The following is a 19013-nucleotide window of genomic DNA, read 5'->3' on the forward strand; positions in this document are numbered from 1 at the left end:
AAACCCCTGTATTTCCTCCTGTGTCTGCAAACATGCTATGCTACTTACAAAAATCTGTGTGTGCTGTTGACAAGCTAATCAAAAATCTTGATTCCAGTAAAGCAACTGGTCCTGGCAGCATTCCAATTATAGTACTCAAAAAACTTCATCCAGAACTAGCTTCCATACTTACAAAGCTATTTAAGCATTGTCTTAAGGAGAAATGCTTCCCAACACCCTGGAAAACCTTATCAGTATATCCTGTATTTAAAAATTCAGGTGATCACTTATCTCCCTCTCAATACAGACCAATCAGTCTCTTGTGTGTCATGGGTAAGTTGCTGGAATCTGTGTTAAATAGAGAAGTAGTCAACCACCTCAGCAAAAATAACCTCCTCAGTGACATGCAATATGGCTTCCATTCTGCTAGATCTACAATAGATGTGCTAACAGTTATATCTTGTAGGATTAGTGAATCTCTTGACAGAGGCTTCCTTTCTAGGGCAATTGCTCTTGACATATAAAAGGCCTTTGATAGTGTATGATCTAACCCACATAATCTCCAGCTACAGTATAGCTGGAAATGTCTTTTCATTTATTAAATCATTTCTCTTTGATAGGTTCATAAGAGTAGTGGTTGATGGGCAGAAATCGAAAGCTTACAGTATTAATGCTGGACTTCCTTAGGGGTTCATCCTGGGCCCAACTCTCTTCCTGATCTACATTAATGATCTTCCAAATCACATGCTTAGATCATTTGTAGACATTTATGCTGACGACACTACCATCTATGGCAACGCTTCAAAGTTCTTTCTAATTCTCTCTCCTTTGATCCGTGATCAATTTTCACATATTATGCGTCCAAAGGATCACAATTTCAGATGGTACCATTTTTGACTTGATCCAATGCGGCTGATGAAAGTTTTTAGCAGATATACAAACATACAAATACACAAACAGACAAACAGACAAACACACAAACAGACGTTTGAGATTTATATAATAGATAATTATTTCAGAATTTGTTTTTGATATTCGTGTGGCTTTATTATCACACAAAAACCAAAATGTTGGTCCAGGTGATGATGATCTAACTTCAATTATTTTTGCTACAGGTAGGCGAGTAAGTGTGGTCTACGAGTTTTTGTTTCTTTTTAGCATATATTTGTTGCTGATCTTGTTTTTGTATTTTGATGTTTAAAATGTTTTGATGGTTAACTATTTTGCGCTTTTGACGTGTGTGTGTGTGTTTTTTTTTTCATTGGAAATAGTTTTCGCGTGGAATGTTTCAAACTTTTCAGCTTTTCACATTAAAACTTCTTGAATGCCATTAGTTCCAACAGGACTTTTTCTTTCTTTCTTTTTTTTTTTCTGGAGTGCATTTGTTTGTTTGTTTTTTTAGGTTTTGTAAATGAAATCCAAATTTAAAAATAATACTAATAAACGAGTTTATTTTATTGTTTTTTTTTTTTTTTTTAGAATTTGGGGAAAATAATACTCGGTCATTTTCACGTGATCAAAAAGTGGGTGCGACTTGAGGATTTTTTGACTTATTTGTCAAAAAAATCCTCAAGTCGCACCCAACAACAAAAAAAACTGCCAAGTGGAAAATAAACAAGTAGGAAAAAGAGATAAACAGAGTGAGCGGCGGGGTGGATGGGGGAGTAAAGAGTCTTACATTATAGTGGTGAGAGTAGGGCAAATTAATGGGGGTGGGAGAAATTCAGGGGGAAGGTGCTCCTCACGTGATAATGACGTTTGCGAATCATGGGACGGACAACACGTGATCATTCCTTGTATTTATTCGTTCGACACTTCTCTAAGCCTCATTTCGCAACAAAACAATAACAAAGAGCACAACAGACAACAGATTTGCTCCTGATTAAGCAAAGTAAGTAAATCTATTATATTTTAAAGAAAAGAATTTTTGTTGTGATTAAACAAGTTGTATTTTTTTTTTAATTCAACAAGAATTTTACATTATCATTCCGTTTATTTGTCTTTCAAGTCTTGTGGACATTCTTAAATTTAACCGTAAGTCTGATTACTAATTTTTTTTATTTCATTTATTTATTTTTTTATTCATATTTTTATTGAAGACAAACCCGAGTTAACAATTGAAATTAAATTTACATTTCTTGTTATATATATATATATATATATATATATATATATAACTCTCTCTCTCTCTCTCTCTCATGGAATCTTTAATGATGAAATTCCAATTAAATATATGAATTGCAAAATTAAGAATGCATTTTCTCTTTTTACATCGATTACATAACAAATTGCCGTTTTTTTTTTTTTTTTTTTTTTTTTTTTTTTTTTTTTTTTGTTTAATTTTTATTTACTTTAAATTGCAGAGACGTTATTTCTTGCGGAGTTTTTTTTTTTTTTTTTTTTCACTCTCCTTGAATGTAATATTGGGTTTATATTACTGTACACATAGATTCGAAAAAGTTGTCAAAAAACAAATATATAAACAATAAATGTTATCAAAGGCAAGATAAGTTACTTTTCTACCACACTGGATATAATTTTCGTATTTTTATTCAATGTAACATGTTTATTCAGCTCGAAACGCATACAGTGTTTACCAATGTAATTGAAAATTCAAAATGGCGCCCGACTCTCTCTTTAACACGGTAAGTTCGGGAAAAGGTGTTATAAATAATAAACTAGACAAAATACTGTTAGAAATTCGCTCAATATATGTTACCGTGACATAGATTGACATATATTAGGTGGTTTTTTTAATAGCATTTTGTCTAGTTTATTATAACACCTTTTCCCAAACTTACCGTGTTAAAGAGAGTCGGGCGCCATTTTGAATTTTCCAATACATCGGTAAACACTGCATGTTTTTCGAGCTGAATAAACATGTTACATTGAATAAAAACACAAAAAATATATCCAGTTTAGTAGAAAAGTAACTTATCTTCCTTTGATAATATTTATTTGTTATATATTTGTTTTTTGACAACTTTTTCGAATCTGTGTACAGTAATACAAACCCTAATATTATATCCCCAATAAATTTTTACGTACCCCAGCCCAGCGCCCACCAGCGTATTATAAACACCCCAACCTCCCCATGTTAAGAACGGCTTTCAGAATAGCACCTCGAAAACCGTTCTTAACATGGGGTGATTGGGGTGTTTATACTACGCTGGCAGGTCGTAAAAAGAAAATACCATAAACTTAATTTTGACACTAAATTAGAATTTTTATTTATTTTTACTATATTTTATTTGTTTTATTTTTTGACAAGAACAATTACAAATGTACATCTATGAACTAAAATATTTGGTAGAGTTGAACAACTCGCCCCCCCCCCCTGTACTTTTTTTTACCGATAGTTTCATTAAATTCTTTTGCTGGATTTTCATTGATTACACACTAATCTAATAGATTATGAAAAAATAAAAAAAATTTATTATTTCGACATTTGGAAGGGGTGCTCACTTTTTAGTTACAACGTTCTGGTAAACCGGTCACCCATTTTGTAACCATCGATATTTTTTTTTTTTTTTTTTCTCATAATCTGATAGATTAGTGTGTAAACAATATAAATCCAGCGAAAGATTTAATTAAAACTATCGGTGAAAAAAATTACAGGGGGGGGGGAGTTGTTCAACTCGCGATGTTTGTTTTTTATGAAATTGTTTTTTATAACAATGAATGGACATATTTTTAATTTTATTTTTTTTTTGTTTTTATGAAAAGAAAGTTTCAATTTTTTTTTTTTACTTATTTTTTCTGTTTTTATAACAATGAATGGACATATTTTTAATTTTTTTTTATTTTTGTTTATTTTTATGAAAATAGTTTCTTTTTTTTTTTTTTTTTTTTTTTGTTAAGGATTCAAGTCCTATAGATTTCACTGACATGTTGGAGAAATGTTTCAAAATTCTCCATCCCCTTGTCTGCTGTCATGTGGTATGCCTCCCGGTACATTGCTTCATCAACGTGGGACCATTTCATGTCTCCGGAAGACCCATAGATGTATTTTATGCGTCTTTTTGTCCCGTGCACATATCCGAGATTTCCTAAATTAGAATAGCTCCGCCACTGGGTCTGTATAAATTGTTGACCCGACAGCAACACATTCCACAATTACTTGCTCCAATGTTCTTGCTGAGCGGTCCGAGATTCGCCGCAGGAATCCTTTCCTTTGGGTTCGGTCATAGAACCCTACAACCCATATCTGGTTTGTCACTCGGCCAATGTTATACTTCCTCTTAAATAATAGACTCTCGTCTATTTCTACAACATGTCCCGGACCGCCTAGCTTTTCCCAGTCTTTCAGCATTTTACTGGAGCAAATATCCCGGCAATACTGATACCACTGGATACATGTTTTCTCGCTAATGCCAATGGCGTTTGCCGACCCTGTAACGTTGTAACTAAAAAGTGAGCACCCCTTCCAAATGTCGAAATAATGATAAAATTTTTTTTTTTTTTTCATAATCTATTAGATTAGTGTGTAATCAATGAAAATCCAGCAAAAGAATTTAATGAAACTATCGGTAAAAAAAATTACAGGGGGTGTGTGAGTTGTTCAACTCGACCAAATATTTATATTTCACAAAAATTTTGAACATTTTGATAGTCCTTTAAAATGTCTATGCAGAATATGGATCGTGCGGAAATAACGTTGATATTTAGAAACCCACTCTTAACATGAGGGCTTTTTTTTCTTCCTAATATTACAAGACTTCGGGTTTGTATTACTGTACAGTACATATAGATTCGAAGCCACAACGGAGGACAGTCTTACTCGGACACGAGTGACCGCCGGATGATAGATTCGAAAAAGTTGTCAAAACAAATATATAACAAATGTTATCAAAGGCAAGATAAGTTACTTTTCTACCAAACTGGATATATTTTTTTGTGTTTTTATTCAATGTAACATGTTTATTCAACTCGAAAAACATGCAGTGTTTACCGATGTATTGGAAAATTCAAAATGGCGCCCAACTCTCTCTTTAACACGGTAAGTTTGGGAAAAGGTGTTATAAATAATAAACTAGACAAAATGCTATTAAAAAATCATCGAATATATGTCAACTTATGTCACGGTAACATATATTGAGCGAATTTCTAACAGTATTTTGTCTAGTTTATTATTTATAACACCTTTTCCCGAACTTCCCGTGTTAAAGAGAGAGTCGGGCGCGGGCGCCATTTTGAATTTTCAATTACATTGGTAAACACTGTATGCTTTTCGAGCTGAATAAACGTTACATTGAATAAAAACACGAAAATTATATCCAGTATGGTAGAAAAGTAACTTATCTTGCCTTTGATAACATTTATTTGTTTGACAACTTTTTCGAATCTACGTGTACAGTAATACAAAACCAAGATTTTTAATCTGGTAGAGTAATGTTCGAGTACACGATAAACTAATTCACCCCCCCCCCCCAAAAAAAAATAAAAGTTAGATTCTAAAATGATCACCGATAACCGAACCAATTGTTTCTAATTGATAGTGGTTTAAGGACAATGATCACATATAACCATTATTTGTGCGTGTCGCTTTAAGAATGGGGTTTTAAACTAATTTTCAACAATCGTTATTATGGATATAAATTATTAAAAAGGAAATGTAGTTGAGAAATGAATTCAAAACAAATTCATTTTAGTTCGCTTAACTAATTTGTGGCATATTTACGTCCAAAATTAATATTTACGTTTTAAGCAATTTAATTTGTCGTAAAATAGTGAATGAATGACTAAAATAATTCGTTCGTTCAGTCATTAATAGGGCTTGGACAACATTTTTACTAGAGTGTGTATCCGTTGATCGTGTATGCTATTTATATAGTGACTAGCGGGGGGTACCCGGCGATGCCCGGGTGCTTGAAGGTGTGTGTGGTGTTAAATAAAAAAAGAACCCGACGCGAAGTTTGAAAATAAAATCGGTCAGCCAGAATGAGTTAGTGAAAGATGTTTGAATTTATTTAAGAACCAAATTGACAGGTGCGTGGCCGGAAGTTGCCGAGCGTTACGACGACGTAAAAAAAAAAAGTAAGTATGAGGATCGAACCCAAACCGTTGAGGCAAAGTTGTGAAAAAAAAAAGTTCTACGTTAACCATTGCCTCACCGCGACCTGCTTACGGAAACACGTTTGAATTTATTTAATTAGTTGGATTTAGCAAGTGCTCGTGTTAATGAGGTCAGTTTGACTGTGGGATTTCATTTACTGCTGAACGCTTTTTTCTTCGCCCCCAAGATGTTATAGGAAAAAGACTAACCCACATGCGGCGAGCGAACCTTCGCTTATTTTCTGGATTTTTTTTCCATTACAGCTGTTTCGTTAGTGGGAAGGCAATTTTACGATTTGTATCCATAAAAATATCCTGTCCCCTACCAACTTATATATACTATAAAAGTGAACATGTCTGTGTACATTTCCCTACACAGTAACTCTGTCAATTTTAAGTCTAAAGACTCAAAATTTTATATACGGGGTGCTGAGATTTGGGAAAATCTTTAATCCGTTTTAGGCCAAAAATTTGGCTGTTAAGGGGTCAAAGTTCAACAATTTGACCTTTTGAGAACTCTAAACTCCTTCACCAAATTTAGGGTCTAAACACTCGAAAATTTTAGATATAGGTTCCTTGGACATGGATCTAACTTAATAACTTTATTTGAGCCCAAAACAAATGTTAAAGGGTCATAATAGGGGTCAAATAAAAAAAATTGACCTCTGCAGTGTCTACCAAATTACTCAATTTCTGGTCTAAACATTTGAAATTTTACATAAAGGGTATTCAGAGATAGAGCAAGCTTTTTAATCGGTTTGATTCGAAAATCTTTAGTTACCAATATATAGATGTATGTTTGCCTAAAACTTTTGACAGAGGCGACTGATTTTACCAAGATCAGTATCGTTTTGAAGTTCGACCTTTCAGACGACAAATATCGAAAAATTGGCTAAAAACTAATATCTTCACCTTCAACTGGGCACTTTCTACAGGGGAGGGGGCTTTTTTCCACCGATATTTTCGAAAGTCATCCTCTCCTTTCGATAGTTTAGTTTAATCTTAATTAAAACCTACGTCACTTCCGATTTGGCAGTGGTTGTAACAGCAAAGACATCACGTTTTTTCCCCATTCTTTTCTTCCTTTGCAGTACGGGTTTGAGCCTGCCTTCCTACTACCACTTATTTATTTATTTTTATTTATTTATTTATTTTTTTTGCTGAACACACCTCCCAATTCCGAGCTGAAATGCTAGTGTGTTTGTGTGTAAAAAATATATATAATTGTGCTTGCACTCTTCATAACTGAATCATAAACTCAGGCATAACATAATCTTTCCCTTTCCCGATTCAAAAATAAAATCTCAGACTAATTTCACTCATTTTTGATTAGCTGACCTGACCATTTCTATATTCTGGATTAACGGTATTTGCATGCTAAGCGAATGCTAATGTATTATTCAAATATGGCATCGCAGTGACCTCTGCTTTTGCCCTCTGAGTAAATTGCTGCATTTATTTTCTTTCATTTTACAGCATAAGTTTGTATGTTCTGTATTAGGTTCACCTCCACAATTCATCTTTAGAATGATGACTTTTAGGTTTTTGACTATGCTGATTAAGAAAATCTCATTCAAATTTTTCGAAGGCAAGTACTTATAGATATAAAGACCTGGATGATTAAAATTGTCTCATATTTTTATTTCATTTTTATTTATTTTTTTTTTAAGCAAGATTATTGTACTTTTGTTTTTAAAGTTGGTGACGGTACTTAAATGCAACAAGCTGCCCCCCCCTCCATGTACTTGAGTGAGGGTATCAGTGTTGCTCACGATGGAATTGACATAATAAAACGGTGCTCAATATCCTTAGTAAAGCAGGTATCCAAACAAACTTCATTTTTTATTTGTGCACTCTGGCAACGCCGGGGGTCCCTACTAGTACATTTATAAAGAAACATTTTTAAAAAATGAGTAAAAAGAATGAGTTATTACAACTTAAAATTAAAAGGAATTTCACTAGTTACCCACGTTTTTTTTTTTTTTTTTTTTTGGCTGGTTTGTGATACCCACTGTAAATATTGAAAATATGTAATTTTTTACTTTTAATGAAATTTAGGATCTGATTTATATTTTACTAGCATTAAAAAAAATTCAACATTTAACCAGCATATCAAAATTAAATTCTTGGAAAATGTTTTATTACAAGATGTTTTAACATGCTTCAAATTAACGTCCTTATTGTTGCTTGATTTCTAATTTTTTTGTGATAAACTAAAATCCTGTGCATCTTAAATGTCCATAAAATGATCACATTTGTTGCAAAAGTATGATTAATAGAATTAAAGATTTGTGATAATATCGTAAATATTTAAAACCATGTGTGACTGTCTAAAAAGTGAAAATACTGTTTGTTTTCTTTTTAAAGAGTTCTAAATTTCAAGAAACTGGCAAGCTACACATGTTAAATATCAACCAAAATCAAATTTTTATTACTTACTACTAGCTCTAACTACTCAGCACTGAAGTGAAGTGTTTTTTCTCTGTCACAATTGAAAAATGCAAATGTCCGGGCAGGATTACATAATTTAAAAAATAAACTGTAGCAGAGTGTGATATTGTAGTTCCAATAAGTTAGTACAACTATTCAGAATCAAAGTTTGATATGTCAGCTTAAATTTAATTTAGGTCAAACTTTACAATCTCCCAAGATAACATTACATGTTAAACACGAATATATAAATATAGATGAAGGTAGATAGAAGACCATTTCCTATCTTTGTTTATTTACATGCAAAATTAATGTTTATCTTTGACTTTTAAAGGGTTGACAATGTTAAGCACTTTCATAAAAAAGGTTGCTTCATTGTTTCTAAATAAAAACAAATTAAGATTAAAGTACTAATAATTAAATTTTAATTTTTTTTTTTTTTTTTTTAGCTCCTTGTTTACTGACTAACTGATACACAAAAACCCCTCCCATGTTAATAAATATGGGACCTATATATTTTTAGTGTTTATGCATATATATTGTATGTAATTTAATATGCATATATATTGTATATAATTATTTGGATAGAATAATTTGTCAAGTAATTTGTCAATTACCTCTAGCAAAAACAAAGCTCTGACAAGAATAATAGCCTGGATAAATGGTATTGTCTGTCACGTTTAGCAACGCAACGTTTATCTCCAATTTCTTTTACTGCTTTAATGAGACAGTCCCTGGGAAAAAATGTTAATTGGTTTCCACTTCCCCCATAATTGCTATATTCATAATTCATATTTAAATGAAACTGTTTTTATTTTCTTTTTAGAGCAAAACATTATTGGCAAATTATTCCATTGAACTCTTAACCCCCAATGTACTTAAAAAATTTAAAGCAAGCCCTCTGCCATTTTAGGGAATGGGGCTCAGCCTAAATTTGTTTTTTTTTGTTTTTGTTTTTTTTTCTCTGCAGAATTCTAAAGGTCTGTTGTACTAATCATGATGCTACATCTTGTAGCAAGTTTTCAAAAACTAACAGAAAGAAAATTTAAACAGTATTAATTTTAATCAATGTTTTTGGATCCTAATACAGAAATAAAAAAATTAATATAAATGGCTGAAAAAGTATTGATTACAATTCAAAGAGTTTTTAAATTTTTAATTTTTATAAATTTTAATAATTTCATTTGCTTGAATTTGGATATTTTTGTTAAACTATTAAATTACAATATCAAGTTTTATGTAGAAAATTTATGGCTTTTAAACTTACTCAAATACAAAAATAAGGAACAAATAAAACCTTAATATTGAAAATCGGTTTTGTAGGTTTTTTTAACTCTTTAAACAAACAAGTTACAAATTTAAAGTTCTAAGGAAAAGTAAATTATCACATCCATTATTAAAATTAAATGTTCACAGCCCCATCGGTGGGGCATTAGAACACACTTGCCCCCCTGCAGAGAGTAAAAGCCTCTCAGAGGCCACCTATTAGCCGTGGGTGGCGACCCATAATGACTCTGAAAAGGATCCTTGTGGTTGAGCAACTTAAATCTACTGAAATTAAAAATATCAGTTGCAACGCTTCACTTTGGCCTTGTACAAGGCTAGACGGGCGGTCGAATCTGCTAGTTACGTCAAGCCCTAACACATCTTTTCTATCAATTTCCTCTAAACCGTAACAAATACAGTTCTACCCTGTACCATTATAAACTATATACATATTTTCCCCTCTTTTCCATGTGTTAGAAGGTGGTGGCTAGGGTCAAATGTGCCAAATGATTAGTCATGACATGGCTGTATAGTGCCGGAAGTTACCACAAATGACTTGGCTTGTGTAACTAAAGGATTATGGGTGCTCATGGCGCCCATTTGAAACATGGCTACTGTTTATGTAGCCTTGGCATGACAAGGCGAATAGGTTTCCCCCTTAACATGCTCCAATATTGGACTCCGAGGTGGGTGGGGAGCATAAACAATGAATTTAAAATAAAAATTTAAAAATATATATATATATAATTTAAAATTTTTATTTTAAATTCATTGTTTATGCTCCCCACCCCCCCTCGGAGTCCAATATTCGGGCATGTTAAGAGGGAAACCCATTCACCTTGTCAGCCAAGTATAAAAACTCTAAGCGCCAACATGTCGACTCGGATAGTTCAGATAATGAACTACATCAAACATCCTCAAAATTTATTGTATTGGAATCCACCGAAGAAACCAAAATAACTGACTTATTACCATTTCTTATACATAAAATTATATCGGCATATATTACCCCCAAAAATGTAAAAGCTTTAAAAAATAAAACCTTACTGGTGGAAGTGGAAAGAAAAACGTGCCACTTTTCTCCTAGGAATGAAAACTTTCCACAACATAAATATCAAAACTTGTCCACACAAGAATCTGAATACATCCAAAAGTGTAGTAAAATCAAGACTTCTCAGTGTGCACTATTGAAGAGATAACAAAAGAACCTAAAACCAAGGAACTAAACATCAAAAGAATTACAATAAAAAGAAAATCAGACTATACATATGAACACTTATGCAGTTCGATAGACCCACTATCCCAAAAGAAATCAAAATTGGATTCAACGTTGAAAAAGTTTAACCCTTTATACCAAACCCTCTTCGGTGCTTTAAATGCCAGAAGTTTGGGCACCATGAGGATGCATGTAGGGAACGAGCAGTGTGCGGCAGATGTGGCCAGAGATCCAGACCACACTGTCAATGACTGCAATCTTGATTGCAAATTGTGGAGAAAACCATCCTGCTTATGCTATAGAGCATGCAGAATCTGAAAGAAAGAAAAGGAAGTAGTGTCGATAAAATATACTAAAAACATCTTCCTCAAAGCCAGGAAAATAGATGGATGCATGAAGGAAAAGACATACTCTCAAGTCACCAAGTTGTATATCATCCAACATCACTAACCAAGACTCCAAATATGAAATACTAACCAAATTGTTACAATTGGGACCAAACGACTGCCCCAAATTTATAAATGAAATCAAACCAAACATATCAAAAATTAATCCTCCCATTAAATCAACTAATGTTACCAATAAAACATTCTCAACCAAAATCAGAACATCCAAGAAAACAGTCGATCAAAAGAAAGACCACAAAAATCACCAGTACATCTTGCAAATGCTGAAAAAGACAAAACTAAGGAAAAACAAAATCAGTTAAAAGACCACACAGGTCCACTAATACGTCTTCCCCGTGGTGAAAAAAAAACACACTTGAAAAACAAACAAAAAATACATCGACTAAAAAACAATATAAAGAAATTACCACAAACAAGCTACTACTACTACTACTACTACAAATAGATTTACGGACTTAGAAGACCTGGAAATTGAAGTTGCTCCTCAAACCAAAAAAAAAAAAAAATCCTCATGAATTACAAGAAAATCCAATGAAATTGCCGTGGATTGAAGGCAAATTACAATGAAATTTTATTGTTGCAAACCAAATTTAATCCTTTGGTTATTTGTTGCCAAGAAACCTTCCTTAAGAATGAGGACAATTTGAATATAAAAACACTATCAACAATATAACTACATTGATAATACAGGACTTAATAATACTATAACCCTTTTCCCCCTCCCATTGCAAAACCCAAACATATGATGCAAAGCAGAGAACAAAAATGACAAAATCCACTATAAAACAACCAAATCAAAAGCTACGAACTAACGATTGAAAATACAAAGAGCTTGAAGAATAAAAATCTCATAAAATAACTGGATACAACATCAAATACTATTCCAAAATAACTGAATTCGGCATTAAATAACCCACAAAGGGTTGATATGCCATTGAACAAAAAATCTTTCACAAAATAACTGGATGGTGAAATTGTTTGCACATATCAAACATAAATTAGATTGCAAAATAAGTCTTACTTCAATGAGAAGTTATACTTCTAACAAATAAGGATAATATAGAAATAAACTTGTTATTGTTAGTTATACAAGAATTTTTAATAGATATATTATAGTTATGAATTTTTAAATGAAAGAAAAGAACATGATAGTATTTAGGACCAACAGGTTGTCTAACTTTGTAACAGAAATGAGAGCAAAAAATATTAAAAAAATAAAAAAATGCCGTTTGTGGTCTGTTAATGTTCTTGGCAACATTACATCTTTGCTATAGCAATGTTAGTGCAAAACTAATGTCGACTTCTGTTTTGTAAAAGCAATATTTGTCATGAATTTGGAAAACGAACAAAATTAGCTTTCTGTGCCAAAATCATTTATGCATTTAACCTTTTTTTTAAATAACACTAAAGCTATTAAAAAGATGAAAATATGGACTGAATATTTATAGCTATAAATTGTAATCATCCCTCTAATTTCAACCATTTTAAAGTCTGATGAATCTGATTACAGAAATGAAGTTTTTATCCTGTAATTGTCTGTATTTTTGAGATGAGGTGTTTTCATTGATTGAGATTGTCGGACTGACTTCCTCATCTTGGTTGTTATTGTCACGTTTCGGCCGTTTTGCCCTCTGGCCTTCGTCAGGTGAACCGTTTGTTAGGAGTCTCGAACCCAACCCTTTATTATTATTACAGGGGTACCGTGTTCGGACTCCAGCTAGGCTTTGGGACATAGTTGCTGATTCTCTGTTTTCAATGTTATTTTTTTCACTGCCTTCGTTCAGGATTGAACTCAGCACCTTTGGGTAACTGTAAACTTTGATATAACGTCTAGGACCACTCGGCCATATGTCACTAGTTTCAAAGTAAACAGCTGATAGTGACCGTTGCTGCTACAACCACTTGCTTATAATTGTTTACCTTCAATGAAAAGAGGTTAATATTTAAAGAGGCTAATTAAACACTGCTAGTACCAAAAGAGAAATCACCATAGAATTTATCATTTTTAACGCATAAGAATAATAAAAACCTTAATTAACTTAGCTCATACAAAAAATGTTGAAGAGAAATGTTTGAAACGCATCATTTTGAAAATTTATGAAGACAATAAAAAATTGGACCAGTTTTTGTACCCCTACAATCGGTGAGATTGATGTTTTTCCTGATTGTTTTCCAAATTTCATAATTCTTTGTAGGGAGTGGTACCAAGCTTTTAAGCACCGTGGGAGTAGTAAAAAAAAAAAAAAAAAATCGATATAAAATGGCAGTTTCATAGCATTTAACATTTTTATTACTTAACTCTTCAAATATATCATGTAGATTATTTATTCAAGCATGTGAAAGGATATTCATTTCAAAACGAAATGGTGATATTATGAGGATTTGTAAGCACCTTGATTTAGAATTACCTTGAAATCCGTAATTATCCAAAGTGTTTTATGGTTGATGAGCATTGTTAGTTTATAATTCAATACATTTTATGAATTACTAACTGTATTCAGCATTTCCTATGTGGAGATATATTGTCAGGACTTGGTTGTGCTTTGTTATTAAGCATTCAAACACCAAGAGCTAGCATTCATGTAGAGGAAATTTATGTAAAGAGACTAGGAATACTAAACAATTAGTGCAATGAAATAGAACATTTAATTTCTTTAATTTCTAAACTATTGGAATTAATAATTTCAATCTTATACAATCAGTGGAAAATCCATCAATTTTTATTTTATTGTGAATAAAAAGAAACCTGTTGTATTAATATTTCTTCTGTGAATGTAATCATGATGAGATGAAAATTTGAGTGACTGCTTTTGTATTTAGAGGAACATGAATGGTTAACAAGTTTTTTTTTTTAGTTAGCTGATTTAGGACGAATCTGATGCACTGAATCCAAAAATTGCATTGGTTTTGCTCTATCATGTTAAGTTTTTAAGCTATGGCCACATGTTTTTGTACGCACGTGTGGAGCACTTTAAAAAGTTGGTGAGTCTAAAATGTCATGTTTTGATTGTAAATGATTATTTTAATGACAAGAAATATTCAGGTCTGATAGTTCTGGGTGATTGTCAAAGGGATCAGTTTAAAGTCCTAAAACTTTGAAATCTTCAAAAAAAAAATTGGTGCTCAGAATACATTAAGGATGGGGGGGGGGGTCTGTAAGAGAAATTGATACCTTGCAAAGAAAGGAACGTCCTCAATAAGTCCGTGATGGGCAGATAGAATACTCTTCCCACTGCTGTACATCAACCTTCACTAAATCAAGCAGTTCACCAAGGCTCTGGACAAAGATAACTGTTTCATTTACTTATGTGAGGCTTTTCCAGAATTGACCATGGAGAAGTTGAAAGCTAGTATCTTTGCCGATCCTCAGATTCGGCAGCTTATTAAATATGCAGAGTTCAAAAACTTAATGAACTGGAAGTGTGGAAGACATTTGTTCTGTTGAAGAACTTTCTTGGCAACAATACGGCTAGAAACATCGCAGAACTTGTCAACATGCTGACTGGTTTCAGAAACCTGGGCTCACAACACGAGCATCAAGATCCACTACCTATTTTTGCATATGAAGCAGTTTCCTGAGAAACTGGGTTCAATGAGTAAGAAGCAAGGGAAAAGGTTCCATCAGGACCTGAAAGAGATTAAGACCAGATATCAGGGTCATTGGGACGTAGTCATAATGGCTGACTACCATTGGAATCTGATCCCTATCTGGCATCAATTGAAATGGATGGCTCTCATTTAAGGGAAGCTCCATGTTTTAATAAGCTTCTAGGCTTGACCTTTACTCCGTTCCTGAAATGGAACATGTACATCAAGTCAGGTGCCAAGGTCGCTGGAAAAATGGTAGGATCTTTCTACCGCTCCAGAAGATCTCACTGCTGATGCAATTCTCTATCTATATAAAAGCCAAGTACGTCCAAGGATGAAGTACTGCTGCCACATCTGGGCAGGAGCTGCTAAAAACAGCCTATCCTGCCTTGGCTTAGTGGGGGGATGCCCTCTTCTCTTCCCTGCAACCTCTCCCACAGGAGGCATTGCGAACCTGTCTTTGTTTTATCATTACTTCCATGGCAAGTGCTTGTCTGAGCTCCAATCTCTGGTCGCCTCTCGCCAATCTTTCACGATAAACATCCGTCTAGCTGAAACCACTGTCAAAAATTTTCCCCACTCTTTATCTGTGCTAAAACCAAAACGTAGATTCCATGAACAAAGCTTCTTTCTTGGAAGTGCACGCCTGTGGAACTGTTCCGTTCGTAGTCAGGTGGGAAACAAGCAATCTGGATGTCTTAAAGTCCAACACAAATTTCTTATGAACCGTAAGTAAGACACTTTATTAAATCTTCAATACTAACGATTACTACAATACTATCCCATTGATTACTGTGCATGCAATGACCCTTATCTCGAGTGACTTCCGGGCCTTGATAATTGGTGACTAACTTTAAAAAAAAAAAAATCTCTGCTGCTGAGCATTCCAGATAGTCGAAGAAACAAAAGTTTTAACAATGGTAAAGGAACATGCAATTTATGAGTACTTATCCTTTATCAATGCCCATAATTCAGTTTACAACAAGGTTTCTATCGGGTAGTAAATGTTGTTGGTAAAACATTTTTCTTAAACTTGGAATGTGTTGACAAAAATCTTAATTTTACTGCAAGAGCCGAGTTTTTTTTTTTTTTTTTTTTTTTTTTCAAATTAACTTGGCACTAAAAAAACTGGAAAGAAATGGATAACATTTTTTCGATTCAGCAATGCAAAAATACCTTAAATCAATTGTACAAATTTAGACAACATTCAGAAAGTAAAAAAAAAAAAAAAAAACCTGCTCAGTGTAATTAAAGTATTTTAAGAATTTTATTTTAATATAAAAAGCAAACCATGAATATGAAATGCCATGATTTTAGTGTTTGGTAATGGAATATTTCAAATAGGATTGTAGTCGGTCAAAGAAACAAAGTAAAAATAAGTTCCAAACGTGGAAGGAGCAGTCCATATATCATAATGGAATTTGTATTTGGTGAAAGATGGTGGCACAGAATAAGAAAATGAAATAATGACAGTTGAAAAATATATCCAATGAAGAAATGCTGATTGGAGTGGTAGTAGATATTTCTGAGTAAAGAAAAATTATGCCTGTTTTATGATAGTCAATAGATCGAAATTATTGTAGGAAATTATGAAAGTAACTGTTACTTTCTGTAAACCTGCATCAGTAATGTGCAAGATGCATAATCATATTGGAATTATATGTAACGCCTGTGTTTATATGGTAACTGAATTTAAATGGGAAAGATCAAGTTCATTTTATTACTATAAAGATAATTCAAATATGTTTTAATACTTGCAATGAAATGTGGAATCTTGTGATTAGAATCTTATGTCTTTTTATTTATATTTTCTCAGGATGTATCTACAATTAATATTTGCTGTATCAATTGCTGTTTGTACTGCCGGTCTAATCGGTCCAGATCCCTCACTTGATGATGACTGGGAAGCTTTTAAGACTAATTTTAAAAAAACATATGAAAAAGAAGAGGAGTTTTTTAGGTGAGATTTCTTCTTTTTAATCTATTAATGAGTATAAAATGTAAAATTCTATTTAATATTCTATTAATATTTTTAAACTTCTATTTAAAATTCTATTTATTATTTTTAAACTTTCTTTGTTATTAGGCGTATGACTTGGGAAAGTCATGTTTACATTATAAATCAACACAATCAAAAAGCTGATGAGAATGTTCATACGTATCGTCTTGCAATGAACGAATATGGAGATCTGGTGAGTATATTTCTTTATCAAAATGATAAACTAATACTTAAATAAAAATTGATAATTTGACTTTCTACATATTAGTGGATTTTGACAAGGATCACACTTAGTGCATGTCATAACTTAAATCTGAAAAAAAAAAACAATCATTCCTAGGGTTGAATAAAAGATAGCCGATATGTAAGGTCAAAGCTAAATGGCAGACAAAATAAAGGTATGATCAGGATGACAAATGATTTCATGTTTATACCTCCCGTGTATCCCTGTTGCTGTTGGGGCGAATGGGCCCCCCCCCCAACACCTCCCATATAGGGCTCCGAGGTGGGTGGGGAGCACGAGAGAAGAAAAATTACGAACTACAAAAATGGCCCACTATAAGCCTCAAAAAAGAAGTCATTCAGAAGTTTCTGATCCGACTAGCTCACTCAGAAACTGAAATAAACAAACAAACCTTCCCGAGATTTTTTGTAATAGAAACAATTGGAGAACAAATAACAAAAATGTCTCCCTTCAAAATAGAAAGAATACTATCAAAAGGAATCAAACCAAAAACTGTAAAAAAACAAAAAATGGCACACTGTTAATCGAAATAACAAACCAGAAACAAGCAATTGAAATTTACAAATGGAAACTTTTCGATGATTGAAAAATAAAAACCTACCCCCATAGAACATTGAACACTAGCAAAGGTGTAATCAGGTGCCCCGAACTAGCCCTGTGCCCCTTAGAAGAAGCAAAAAATAATCTTAAAAATCAAAATGTCATTGATATCAAAAGAATTCAGACAAAAACAAGATCCGGCAAAATCATAGACACAAACACTTACATATTAACATTTGATACTCCTCAAATACCTAACAACATAAAAATAGGATACGAAAAAATAAACACTGAAATTTATATACCAAGCCCATTCAGGTGTCACAATTATCATCGATACGGCCACTATAAAGATCGATGTACACGACCACCAACTTGCATGAGATGCGGAGACAAAGAAACACATATTGATTGTCAAAATGCACCAAAATGCGTCAATTGCCATCAAAATCATAGTGCAAACTCAAAAGAATGCGAAAAATGGAAAAAAGAAAAAGAAACTCTCAGAATAAAATACACCAAAAACATAAGCTTCCAAGAAGCCTGTAAACTAGCAGAAAACACAAAATACTCTGATATAACAAAAAGAAATACACAGCCTAACTTTGAACCAAATAATACAACAAAAACAAATCCCTCAAACATCCAAATTGAAATATTCATGAAATTACTCAATGAAATGAGAGAACTAATATAGAAGACTTCAAAAAAAACTATGAAACAAACCATCACAGAAAGTAAAGATTTTTTAAAGAATATAACCGAAATAAAACAAAGTCCCCAAACTAAAACTCTACCACAAAAACCTATTAAACTCCAAACAACAGCATCCTTAGAAACAACCCCTACGACAGAAAAAATTAAGAAAAATAAACAGACCCCAAAAGAACCCCACAAGATAGATACCAATAAAAGCAAAATAAACAGATCCCGCTCAACCTCTAGATCAGGACTTCACCACCCACCGTGACCCCATTCGCGATCTGAAACCCGAAACACCCAAACAAACATCGAAACTATGGACGTAGACATAAACACCAACAGTCCAAAACTAGAAAAGACAAAAGCAGAAGATAAACACACAATATCTGGAAAGACGGAAACAGAACGGGAAAATACAAATCCTCTTTCCACAAACAAAACAAACAGAAATATTAATCGAAAACGAAAATAAATTCAAACTGATTGAAATGGAGAGTCACAGGAAAAAATCTAGCTCCAAAAGCAGAACTGATCAGGAGGAGAAAATGGAAACTGAGGAACCAAGCAATTTAAGTAAACACAAAACAA

At 33.0% G+C, this 19013-nt stretch overlaps 1 protein-coding gene across 1 annotated transcript in view; it reads left to right on the forward strand.

Annotated features, from left to right (window-relative positions):
* The first annotated feature begins 1538 nt into the window (after nucleotides 1–1538).
* The window catches only part of LOC145245986 (cathepsin L-like peptidase), a 34391-nt gene continuing 16916 nt past the window's right edge, over nucleotides 1539–19013 (forward strand). Inside the window, exons 1-3 of the mRNA XM_080107778.1 lie at nucleotides 1539–1870; nucleotides 16757–16900; nucleotides 17027–17132. Coding sequence (XP_079963904.1) covers nucleotides 16758–16900; nucleotides 17027–17132 — 249 coding nt within the window. The 5' untranslated portion in view covers nucleotides 1539–1870; nucleotide 16757. The remainder of the gene's footprint in view (nucleotides 1871–16756; nucleotides 16901–17026; nucleotides 17133–19013) is intronic.

This window comes from Euprymna scolopes, chromosome 23 (genome assembly GCF_053919585.1).
Source record: "Euprymna scolopes isolate OS-2025 chromosome 23, ASM5391958v1, whole genome shotgun sequence".
Classification (NCBI taxonomy): Eukaryota; Metazoa; Mollusca; class Cephalopoda; order Sepiida; family Sepiolidae; genus Euprymna; species Euprymna scolopes.